Raw genomic sequence first — 13,034 nt, forward strand, 5'->3', positions numbered from 1 at the left:
GCACCAGCCAAGTGAAGCGTACATTTGTCAATGGTTTGTATAAAGGCTTCCTCAGGTAGTGGTATCGCCTTCGTGGATGTAGAAGGTATTAAAGTTTTATCTCAGGAAGGATGCAGAGATGAGCACCAGGACTGTGCCCTCCATACTCCGCACTTCTGAGCGTGAGGCTGGCAGGATCACCCAGGCGACCCTGTGGTCCTCCGTAGCTTTCCAGGAGCTGCCGTCCCTGACATGCTGAGTCCTCTTCCACCATTACGTACTGGAAATGCCGAGAGCCGTGGTGACGGGCGGTACTGGAGCCAGGCTTGCCATTACACCGGCCTTTGGGAGCGTGCGCTGCTTTGTATGGATACAAGCAGTACCTTGTGTGGCCCGGGGCAGGGTGTTTTGATAATTCAGGCACTAGCTGTTGAACTGGAAGCTCCTGGAAGGAGGTTAGGCAAAGGAAGCAGGAACTTTGGGGGGGAAACTTACTTTCTAGGAGTTAAGAGAGGGTGTAGAGGAAAGTATAAAACCTTCGTATTTGCTAGAGCATGTAATGCTAACACAACGTTTATTCAGAACCTCAGGGCCTTGCCTGTCAGCTTTGGTGGCATATAGGATCTTGCCAGTAGAGAGAAAGAGCCTTCACTTTAACTTCATCATCTGTTCCTGCTTGCCTCGTGAGTTTATATATTGCAGCTGTTAACAGGGAAAGTACCTGCTTTGTGTGCTTATCCCACATGCCTGGGGTAACAGCAGACTGCTTTGTATTAATTAGCAGCAGTCAGTACTCCTGCTTCAAAGCACTGGGAGTTTAAAAAAAAAAAAAGGGAGTTAAAAAAAAAAAACCACATTAACAACCCAGTCACCTTCTATTACAATCCTGCTGACAAAAAAAAAAGAAGTAATAGCATTACCAGAAGCAGAAAAATAATTAAAAAAAAACCAGCCCAAAGCAGCCCCCAGCTCCCTGAAATGCTAATGAATCACGGGGGTCAATAAACTGCTGGTAGAAGAGATGTCTTTAGATATATGTGAGGATCTTGTAACTCATTTAGGATCACACTTAAATGACCATAGGTGAGATGTGAAGCAATGGAAAGTTCAGCATTAAATTTAGTGACAGGACCAATTGTACCGTTATATGTATATATATACATAATACATTAATTGATTCAATACTGAGTTAATAATGAATTGATTTAGGAAGGTAATGGAAGATAAGAAAACTCAACATGCTGAGTGTTTAGCAAAGATCAGTTCTGAATCAGTCTAAGAAAGAAAAGGTATTAAATCAAGGAGGTCTAATGCAATATATGTTATTGAATCAAATTATAATTTGAAGAATAGAATTAAAACTGAATGAGACTTTTTGCCTGAAAAATTAAAACTGCAAGAGCATGTAGTCTTTTTTACTATTATAAAAATGCCGTTTTGATTTAAAAAGTGTCATATTGAAAAACTGACTTTGGTTTGGCACTGGGTATGAACTCTGGGATTAATACTGGGCATAATTATGTATGTAGTTTTTACAAGTGAAGAAACCCCGGATCTTGAGAACTCATTAGTAACTTTATGGTTTTTGGTTAAAATCCATTAGTGGTGTTCAAGCTCATCTGTCACAGACTTGTCCTTTTGTTTTGATTTCACCCACTGACCATGCAAATGTAATTAGAAAGTAAGAAGGTGGAGGAAGAGAGCTGATCTCATATATGAGCTGCTTCATTTATATGTCACTTTGGGCAGCATAATAATTCAGTCTCTAACAGGCTGCTAAAATTTTTAGTATTTGAATAGACATCAGCGAAGAAACTCCACTTGATCCTTCTGCAGACTGTCTGCTTAGAAAGGACTTGTTATGTTTCTGCATCTTGGTGTAAGTCTAATAAACGTTGCTTGGAAATACATAACAGAATACATGTTTACTGATAATGTGCCAGCTGGCTTTTTTACAAGCAGGGTTTTAATTATGTGGAATTTTTTAATCTGGAGTTTTACCAATGGTTTGCAGAGAGGGCTGTGCACTATTTCCTTGCAGACTTCTTCCTTACCTTCTGTGTCTGCATTGTAGGTGGTCTTCAGCATCTACAGTAGTTGCCAGCTGGGAGAAGTTATTTTAGTCTGCGATTGGAAATGGTCTGGTCAGAGTTAACTGAGGATTGTGTGTCTTTGGGATTTTTTTTGGTTCAGGTTTGAGATAAATCCTTTCTTCCCTTCTCTAGGCATTAAGAACTTTATCTAGATTTTAAAAATGGTGCTTCTGCATGACTGAATTTGGTTTAGAGTAGTGTCAGGTCTTTGCGTAGTGTCATTGCGTTCTGCATGTTTTGGGACAGCTTTGCATGAAGCTCTGCATCTTACATGAGCAAATAGCCAAATGGCAGTGTGAAATACAGAGTCACTACCAATCAAGAAATGTGTTCAAGGTCATGAGAAAGTTTCTCTCTCTTGGTGGCATGGCATAGGTAGGATCAGGAGCAGTGTGAAGGTGGCTGCTTCAGCTGGTGCTGGAGTAGGACAGGCGAACGGTGCTGCAGCGACTGACGTGCGGCTGTCTCTGCTCTCCTGGGGTGCGTACTGTGAGGCTTCTGGTGGTGTTACCTTGTGCCCCAGGGAGCTCTCAAAAAGTGCCAGCCACCTTCTTGTAATCAACATGCACAGGAAACTCAGTCATGCTGCTTCCTCCAGTGGTTACAGGAAAGGCTTATTTTCTTTCTCTTGAGTATTAGTTAGTTGTTTCTTGTCAGCGCAGGCAGATGCAGGGTCACCTGCAAGGCTGTGTGAGGAAAGGCTGCTGCTGTAGGACCTCTGCCTTGTCCAGTGGCTGTTTTGCTCTTAAGATTCTTTAGATCTAAGAAACTACATATTTGATCTTGGAGCCTTTTGCTAGATTTAATGGCAACATCAATGCTTTAATTAAATCAAAAAGGTAAAGATATTCATCTGCAGCTCATGCTGTTTTGGCATGGGGGGAAACCTGCCAGTTCTAATGGGTTTTTTAAATGTTTTAATTTAGACTTGATTTTTCCTCTTTCTTTTGAATCTGTGAAGACCTGCATATCTGACAGTTTACATTCCAGGATGGGTAGGCAAGCCAGGCTTACTTTCTAGAAATCGTGTGACATACCAAATGTGAAATTTTAGAAATGAAAGTAATGTCCCTTAATTTCTTCTAGAAATTGGTGGTCCTAGCAAGTAGCTGAAAATACATGTCTTACTAGTAGACTTTTATCCAGCTTATGTAAAAAAAGCTTTTTGTACGTAGTTAGTCCAGTGACTTTACAGTTGTACTGAATTACAACTTCCAGAGCCAAAGTGATCTAAAAGACCTGTATACGTATCTGCCATCAGCTCTAATGTCTGTTCTGCGGCTTAGATACCAAATACTGGAATTCAATTACACGTCTTGCTTATTTTCAGAAGACCTTGACTCTTTCCTGTAGTTTTTGTTACTGTATCATTTAAACACCTATAGACAATGGAAGAGGTATTATAAAGCTTTCACTTTTCCAGTTGATTTTTCAAAGTTTGGGGAGTAAAGATCTCCAGTGCAGAGAACTCGTGTTGTGTCTATGGTTTTTGATTGCTGAGCTTGTTTTTATTTCATTTCTTATTCCTCTACTTGGTTGGTCTTAATTATTTCTGTATGTCTTTGGAGTTGTGGTTGGTTTTTTTTTTTCCCTTCTATTTAAAATAATGTAATGTATGTAACCTTTTGTTTTTAAGGTGAAAAGGAAAACTGTCTAATCAAAGAGCAAAGATGCAGAGCACTTCAAATTACCTCTGGCTATTATCTGACATTTTAGGGCAGGGAGCTACTGCGAATGTTTTCCGGGGACGGCATAAGGTTTGTGAAGAATTACTGATCTGATGTAAATCTGAAATTTTTTTCATATGTGAGTAGCATCATGAAATGAAGAAAAAATTGAAAAATTTAGGTCTAAAGTAAATATATTTTTCTAACTATTCATACTTAGTTTTTAGTTTTTAATAAACATTGATCGAATTAGAGTTTTATACAGTTATTTCTGACTATTTGTTTTTAGTCTTGTGTCATTTGTCCTTGTAAAATATTAACTGTTACTAATTTTTCATTCCTCCATTCTTCAGTTTTATGGAAAAAAAACCCTTTGCTTAAGAATTTAAGTAGGAGTAAAAGTCTTACCAGTTTTTACTATCTGATATGTTATTTTTGTCTTTGTTAAATTATCTTTTCATAAGATTATCTTTTTTCTATTCTTTTAAAACCTTTTTGTTGTGATTTTTCTGATTTTGTACCCTAAACGAAATATTCTTAATGTGTTATTCTATTGGATGAAGTTGCTGTTATTCTTTGTCTGTACGATAATGCTTCATGCACGTCTAGGACACCATCTTCTTGGTGACATGCTTTGAGTAGTAAGTACAGAATAGTATGTCTTTGAGCAGTTTTACCATGTAAATGATGTACTGATGCATATGTGTAACCTGAGTGAGGGGCTAAAATGACCTTACTTCTGTAGGTCTTTCTATTCCAATGAATTTCATGCTATGTCTCACACAATGAAGATAAGCCTAGCGGTGAAAGAAATGTTTGCTTATATTAATGACAATTTCTATGAAGTCTGTATGAAGTTAAATGTAAGCTACGGTGTTTTCTGTGTTCCACATTTAACTGTGAAGCAGCACTAAGCAGTAATTTAGCAGTTAATGTGCTCTTCTGGGTGAATGAATTTCAACACAGAATGATTCCTCTGTAAAGCTTACGGTTTCTGTGGTTGCACCTCTCATCGCCCTTGCTTGTCTAAGTGCATGACCTGCTGCTTGTTGTCAGCGGGAGAAAACTTTTACCTGGGTACCAGTAGTGCATCTAGGTGTGCTGCACTACACACCTAGTCTAAGCACAGGAAGCCTTTATCCTTAGAGCCTATTACGTGCAAGACTGCTAATGTAAGGTTGTTCCTAGAGAGGGTGCAGGGAGGTACTTTGCCTTAAGAGGGACAAAAGTTACACTTTCACCTGGTGCTGTGGGTGCCTGAGAGTGCTGGGGCTGAGTTCCACTTGAGAACTCAAGTCTCTGATTAAGCACCACTCCTGTCACTATGTGGGTTTGAAGCGCTTCAGGATTTTGCATGAGTGGTAAGTAGTGCTGGACACTGCAGACTGCCTTCTTTGAAAAAACAAAATACTTTAAAAAAAGAGAGCAATTTTCAGCTTCCAGAAGCTGTCTCCTAAGCAAGCCAGGGTTCTCAACTTTAGTGTGTGCATGTCTCTTACTGATTTGTGCAAGTAGCTTACCTCGTACTGAAAAATTATTTTTCAGCTAAGTTTATGGGTCATACTTAAATGTGTAGCCTTTTTTATGCTAAGTATTCTTTTTTTTTAAAAGCACTTAGATTTTGTGGGCTGACACAAAGTTTTCATTCTGCTAGTCTATTTGCTTCTAATCTATATTAAACTAAACCAATATATTTGTAATTTTTTAGTAGCATCTTAATTTCCCCCTTAACACAAAATACAATTTGGAACTGTTTCTAATCTGTGTGTGCCTGTATGCACAATAGAAGATATCAAAATGTTTGGATAATGGGTATATGTACACCTGCAATCATATGCTTCTGTTTGATTAGTAATTTGTTTGTTTTGAACAGAAAACTGGGGATTTATATGCTGTCAAAGTATTTAACAGTATAAGTTTCCTTCGTCCTGTGGATGTTCAGATGCGAGAATTTGAAGTATTGAAGAAACTAAATCATAAGAACATTGTCAAACTGTTTGCCATCGAAGAAGAGGTAATGAATTGTTGTAGTTGTGGTCTAAGATGCATGGCAGCAACCACAGTAACTGTCTTTTTGCTTTATCCCTGACTATAGAGGATGAAATTACATTTTTAAAGAATGGTAATATACACGATGATATAAATACTCCGACCCAACCACCACTGTTTTTTGGTTTTCTTTCTTTGTTGTTATTGAAAGAATATACTTGCTCTCAGTGTTTAGGCACAGGTTGTGATTCTTCAAAGACTTTTCAAGAAGTCACTGTCCTAAGTTTTATCTTGAATTAGGATTTTTAACCTCTATACGTGTATGGATATTTAATACAGACTGACAGTTGGAGGTGTTTCAGAAATCCTGACTATTTAATGTTTTTGCTTTGCCACTGACTAAAATAATGACACAGGACATGTAGAACTGTATGTTATGCTGAAACTAAGATGGAACAGTTGGAATGACCCAGATGCTGAGATTAATAAAAAGGGAAGAAGGACAACTGCTGCTCTCTGCTCTTCTGTGCTGTAGTTTCTCATTTGTCCATCTATCAGTACTGTGGTCAACTCCCTAAGTGCCTAGAACTCGAGGCTTTCTTAACTTCCCACTCTCCCCTTCCAAGTTAGAATACATGGAACAATATAAAAATTCACTCATGCTTCTTTTGGGAAGATCATCATAATAAGATTTATGATCTAGTTACAGATTTTATTTGTCTTTTTTTTAAAAAATAAGATCCTGTGGTTGTATGTAATTTCTGACATTGTTTTCACCATAGTCACAGGCTTATGTTTTAAAATTTTTTTTCCAGACAACAACTAGACACAAAGTACTAGTTATGGAATTTTGTCCATGTGGGAGTTTATATACAGTTTTAGAGGAGCCGTCTAATGCCTTTGGTTTGCGAGAGTCTGAGTTCTTAATTGTTTTGAGAGACGTGGGTATGTAGACTTTGCTCTTTAGACTAATTTGTTGACGGAAATGAAGTCATGCTTGTTTTATTTATCTTGAAACAGCAAGAGACAAGAAATTTGAATGACTGTCAACTAATTGAACAAATGAATATGGTCGTATGGAGTCATGTCTTTTATTCATGTCCATATTGGTATAGATAGCTGCATTAAGAAGCCATTTCTGTTTAAAGCATTGCTGTAGTTCTTTTTTGTTTGTTAGTTTCAAGATTATTTGTCCCATGTTGGACTGATTCCTAGTGATAATTAATTTAAGAAGAGTAAATTACAAAAATCATGAGGTTTACCTGTGTCTGCCTGTTATAAAATTTTCCTCCATTACTTTATGGGAAAGGTGTTGCTGAGAGCAATAAATAATATAATTTGGCCATTTGAAAGAAAAAAAAAAGCAAAAATACTTAGAATATTCTTTGGTCCTGGTCTTTTTGTTAATTGAGTGTCCCTTCTCTTTCCCATTTCCCAATAAGAAAGTAAACACATATGTTTTCCAAACCTCAGTTACAATTCAGTGCTTGTGCAGTCTGTGTCAAGAAGCATACATAAATTCTGTGTATTTTTTTTTTTTTCTGAAGTGGCTGGGATGAATCATCTCCGGGAAAATGGAATAGTGCACCGTGACATCAAACCAGGCAATATAATGCGCGTTATAGGTGAAGATGGTCAGTCCGTTTACAAACTTACAGACTTTGGTGCTGCAAGAGAACTTGAAGATGATGAACAATTTGTTTCTCTCTATGGCACAGAAGAGTATTTAGTAAGCCCATATGATTTCAGTTTCTGTTGAAGAAATGTTTGAAGCCCAAGGCCCTTTGTGAATAGAGTTGAACAGATGAAGGTCGGACTGTTGGAAATTAGTATTTAAACCTTCATATTATAATTGTGTTTATAACTTTCCACCTTTCGCACCTTGGGTCATGCCAGTTCTTCTGCTGATCTGAGCACAGGAGCCTTTAAATAATTTCCAGGTCCAACTTCCACTGCTGCCTTGTGTGAAAGGAAGAAGATCAGTATTTTAGTTATGAATGTCTTTGCTTTTATCTCTGTAGATGTTTTTCAGTTTCTGTATGAGCTACTTGGATGATGTTAGGTGTAGTTAAGATTCACTTGACGTCTTAATTAACCAAAGAGAGGCAGGCAGAGAAACATCAGTACAAGCATCTTGGGCATTATCTTCTTCCTGCCATGTTTTCCCACACGTAACTGATACTCTCCTTTGCTATGGATTTTTTTCCAGTTTATTTTCTGTTGTTTCAAAATCATCTGGAGGAGTATTGGCTTTCTTCTCTTCTTTAGCAGCATTTTATTCTAGTGGTCAATCTTTAGCTAAATTTTAAAATATTTTTTGCACGCTTTTAGTAACAGTGGCTATCGTACTTAGGAACACTTTTGTGATACTCTGTCAGAATAACTGAAGCAAATTCCATGATACAGACTGTCTTTGCTTTTTGCTTAAATAACTGATAGTTTAGAATGACAAATTATCTTACTGTGAAATAATAGATTGGGTTTTTGTTCTTTATATGATTCTTAAATTGATTCTAACTTCTTTTTTTCCTGTTTTTTTTTTCTCTTTAGCATCCTGATATGTATGAACGAGCAGTTTTGAGGAAAGAGCATCAGAAAAAGTATGGAGCAACAGTTGATCTGTGGAGCATAGGTGTGACCTTTTACCATGCTGCAACAGGGAGTTTGCCTTTCCGACCTTTTGAAGGACCTCGTAGGAACAAGGAAGTGATGTAGGTAATTTAGAAGGAGAACTCTTTATCTGTTCATAAATTGAGTCAGTCCATGAAATGTTTTTTATCAAGAAATCCTACACACACGTAGAAAACATTTAAATAGTGAAAATATTTAAGGAAAAGTATTCTTTATCTTTGTTGTGGTTTAATCCCAGTAGGCAGCTGAGCACCACACAGCCCCCACAGTGGGATGAGGAAGAGAATTGTAACAGTAAAACTGCGAAAACTCGTGGGTTGAAATAAAAACAGTTTAATAAGTTAAACAAACAAAACCAAAACCAGAACACCCTCAAAAACCTCTCCACCGCTAAACCCAGAGGAGAACAAGACCTAGAAAAACAAATAATGAAAAAAAAAAGAAGAATTGCTCACCATCAGCCAACTGGTGCTCAGTCAGTCCTTGGCCGAGTGCTGTCCTGGTGAATTCCACACCCCCCTTCCCCACCTCTGCCCCTCCAGCTTTTATTGCTGAGCACGATGCCATATGGTACGGAATATCCCTTGAGGTCAGGTGTCCTGGCTGTGTCCCCTTCCAGCTTCTTGCCTGCCCACAACCTACTCAGTGGTGGGTCAGTGTGAGAAGTAGAAAAGCCTTGATCCTGTGTGAGCACCATTTAGCAATGGCTACAACATCCCTGTGTTATCAACACTGTTTTGATCACAAATCCAGAACACAGCACCATATGAGCTACTGTGGAGAAAATTAACTCAATCCCAGCCAAACCCAGGACAAACATTCTGCTTCAGCAAGGATTTTACTGTGTGGCACGTAAAGACCTGAGTTAAGCATCAGAGCTCCCCCGAAATACTGATGTTCTTCCATACATCTTTATTTCACCGTGGCACTAGGCTGGTCTGTTGCAGCGTGGTGTATGTAACAGATATTCAAGCAGAATTACAGTATTCTGAAATGGGTTTTCAGTGCTGCAGATTTTTGTTCTCCTTTAAATAATTGTCTTCCCATGCAGTCTTGAGATGCATGCACTACCCATGAGACAGTTCTGGACTGTGGCTGAAGGGGGTAGCTCCTGAATGGGAAGTAGAAGTTGTGTCTATGATGTGCTAGTTGGAATTGATTCCCGCTTTGTCTTAGTCTAGTTCCGTTTTGTTGTTGTTCTGTCTGTTGCATTTAAAAGTAAAGCAAGGTGGTACTTGGGTACTCTGATAGGCCAATCATATCTCTGTTCTGGTACTCCTTGCAAAGCTCACCCCCATTTTCTTATTTTAAGGAACTGCCATGCTGTGATTGTTCCCAGGCATGTTTATTGCTGTATCTGCTTGGGAGATAAGCAAGGAACATACATTTTCTACGTACCTCATCCTCCAAAAAGACAAAGCGCAACTGAAGTTTTCTTTTGCAAAAAAGCCTATTGCTCCCGATTCATTCCATGAGAATTTCAGAGATACTAACCTGTTCAGTACAAAGTTAGAGAATGTCAAATGGTATCCAAATTGCTAGATGCTTTCAAGTTAAAGTAATTTCTCAAAGCCCACCTCCTGTTTTCTCTCTATCCGCAAGTGACTTGGTGGTGGCTGAATGTCATCCCTTGCCATGGAACATGATAGAAGTTAATCATGTAAACGCCTAAATTGAACTGCCTTGAAAATCTGACTTTAATTAATGTTTGTGAAAAAACTTCAGCTTCCTTTAGTGATGCCTGAAATCTCCCCTAATTTTTTCCCAAACCCAAGGTAGACAAAGTTGCTTTTCCAGTATAGCCTGAAGTGTTTCCTTTTCCTTGTTTACTGTTTTAGCACCACTCTCTGTCAGCTTCTAAGCGAAGCTTCCTAATTATTGCAAATAATTAGGCCCATAAATTTAGGCTGCGCTGTTGTTTTAGATTTATATTATTGATACCCTTTTGAGGATTGGTTACTAGATGTACATATGTCTAAGAGATAGTAGTTCAAGTCTTTATTTTTAAAATCTATTGCAGGTATAAAATAATAACTGGAAAGCCTTCGGGTGCTATTTCTGGAATACAGAAAGCAGAGAATGGACCAATTGAGTGGAGTTGGGAGATGCCTGTTTCTTGTAGTCTTTCAAAGTAAGTTTGAACTTGTCACAAAATGTTTCAATGATGCTTTGATTGGGCCTTTCAAGTTATTCCCTCAGGATTGGGTCACAGTAGGAAGGAAATTGTAAGAAAATACAGTTCAGAGACTTGAATTTTTGCCAGAAAAAAATTCATATCAGCATAATTTAACATATTCTCATAGTATCTTTTAATTTTTTTATCATTGTATTTTTGCTCCATATGTCAGAATACTCTGTAAGAAGACCATCAAAGATCTAATTTCAATAGGATCTTAAACCACCTCCTATAACCCATTTACCTATTTATTTTCCTGAGACTTCTTCAGCACTTTAAAGTTACCAATCTTTCAAGGAGAAATAAATTGTTCTGTAAACAGACTTTAGAAACAAACTTTTCTGAAAATGAAACATGGATCCATCAGGGATGCAGACTACAAGTCTGGCTTATATCTCTTCATTAGTTCATAGTATGCAGAGCTTGCAATTTATATATATTTTTTCATTTTTCTGCTCAGTTGTTTCTTCTGCTTATTCCATATAATTGTAGTGCTAGAAATAGTAAAGGAAGCAGATTTTTCCATTAAGCATCCATTTAATAATCTAATATTTTCAAGTAGCACTTAAACAGTATTTACTGTTGTAAATTTAGTACAGAAGTGAGTTTGAGCACAGCACCCACTGACCTCTGATGGGGCTGTCAGCGTGCTTGTAAGCCACTGGAGCTTACTTTGAAATGTTACCAGTCTTACCACTGGATTCACGTCTGACAGGTACCTAATGTTAAAATTTTGAAGAAGTTGTTCTTAATAAAGTTCCTTGTAATTCAGATTCTCAAAGTAGAAATGCAGGAAATTTAAGCTGTCCATTCTCCTAGGATAGTAATGACTGTAAGGCAATAGTTGCGCGTATTTCTTTGCAGCAGTTGAGCTGCATGTGTGGAGTACTTATTTAGCCCTGTCTCAATCAGGATGAAATCTTTTAGTGTTGGCAATTCAAATAATGAGTCTTTGCTAACGCAGCTGATTTTGATTGAAAGCAACATAGTGCCCTTACACAAGCAGCTCAGCCAGCAAACCATAAATGGCAGTAACTTCCTCCAAAGTGATAAACTCTGCTAAGCGTGTGGGGTGAGCTGGGTAAACGACTACTGCCCAGCAGTGTTAGAAGGTGACCTTAGCTCTACAAGATAGACTTTTTAAACTGTATGCATTTTGCCAATGCCTGTGAGATTTGTTAAGTATCAAGGAAAAAAATATTTGATAGTGGAGCCTAAAAAGGAAAGAGATAAAGTATGTGTATTATTGAAAAACAATGTACATTACCATTGACATTTTATTGTTCAGTAGAGGAAGGAAAAAAGCATTGGAGTATTCTTCAAGGGGCACTGGATTTGCATTCAGGTGATAAGTCTAACAAAGTATTGCAGTTGGTTACAAGGCAAAAAGATCCTAGTAGATCCAAGTCATCTTGTCTCTTTCTGGTGTCCTCTAGGGGTCTGCAAGTACTGCTCACACCTGTCCTTGCAAATATTCTTGAAGCAGACCAGGAAAAATGCTGGGGATTTGACCAGTTCTTTGCAGAAACAAGTGACGTACTACACCGAATAATAATCCACATCTTTTCGCTACAGCAGATGACCTTACACAAAGTTTATATTCACAGCTATAATACGTAAGTGTTCTCTCTCTCTGTATTTTCATTACTTTGCTCTTACACAGGCAAACTCAGATCACCAGTGGTACAAATTCAGTAGCCTTTCCTTGATTGTTTATCTGAGAAAGCGAAAGCTCATAATCCTCCTGTGTAGTTACAGTGCATAGAAGCATGTTGACCAAAAATAAAAATAATATAATTGAAGGTCAAATCAACTGATCTTAAACGTGCTCTTACTGAGTGACTGAACGCAGACTTAATCCTTGACTTTTTACGATATGTCTGTGTTCTTAGTGGATACCATCTCATTCCACATTTGTATATGTTACTTCTTTACAAAGTAGTTTTCCAGAGACTGTTCAAGTCTCACTTTTCTTATCTTGTCCTCAAGGATACAAACTGTGCACATCATCTGTGTCTGACATAAAACTCTCAGAGGGCTTCACATCATTAAGTGCTGATGCTAAAAGCTGTAAAGTCTGGTTTACAGTTTGGTACAAAAATACGTGCCTTTTTTCTGCCGTATTACAGATAATACAGAGCATGTGTTACTCTCTGATATGTGAGTACTGTTGTTTCATCAATGTGTAAATACAATTCTAGCCTTTTTCCAGTTTTTCTTTTCTATTCTGTCATTTGTATTTTGAGAGAGCCCAAATACTACTTTTGCAGAGAAAACTTGCTTGTAGCTCAAACTGCAATTTGTACTTTTTTTATGATTTATTTTATTATTATTTAGTTTTGTGATTATTTATATACTAGCTGTAGTACAAAGAAGTGACAGTGTACTAGTGCTGTACAGGAAGCAAACTGGTCCTTCCTGTTAGTATGCTTAAGGTTTTTCTTGTTTGTGAGATGTTTTGGTTGTTGGTGGGTTTGGTGGGGGTTTTGGGGGGAGGGG

General features: G+C 37.8%; 1 protein-coding gene across 1 annotated transcript in view; it reads left to right on the forward strand.

The window, feature by feature from the left end:
• The first annotated feature begins 3,717 nt into the window (after positions 1–3,717).
• TBK1 (TANK-binding kinase 1) overlaps positions 3,718–13,034 on the forward strand; it is a 20,496-nt gene continuing 11,179 nt past the window's right edge. The window contains exons 1-7 of the mRNA XM_010132157.1: positions 3,718–3,829; positions 5,613–5,753; positions 6,544–6,673; positions 7,276–7,457; positions 8,279–8,439; positions 10,380–10,490; positions 11,972–12,151. Of these exons, the coding sequence (XP_010130459.1) occupies positions 3,743–3,829; positions 5,613–5,753; positions 6,544–6,673; positions 7,276–7,457; positions 8,279–8,439; positions 10,380–10,490; positions 11,972–12,151 (992 nt within the window). The 5' untranslated portion in view covers positions 3,718–3,742. The remainder of the gene's footprint in view (positions 3,830–5,612; positions 5,754–6,543; positions 6,674–7,275; positions 7,458–8,278; positions 8,440–10,379; positions 10,491–11,971; positions 12,152–13,034) is intronic.

Source organism: Buceros rhinoceros, unplaced genomic scaffold (assembly GCF_000710305.1).
Source record: "Buceros rhinoceros silvestris isolate BGI_N320 unplaced genomic scaffold, ASM71030v1 scaffold27602, whole genome shotgun sequence".
Classification (NCBI taxonomy): Eukaryota; Metazoa; Chordata; class Aves; order Bucerotiformes; family Bucerotidae; genus Buceros; species Buceros rhinoceros.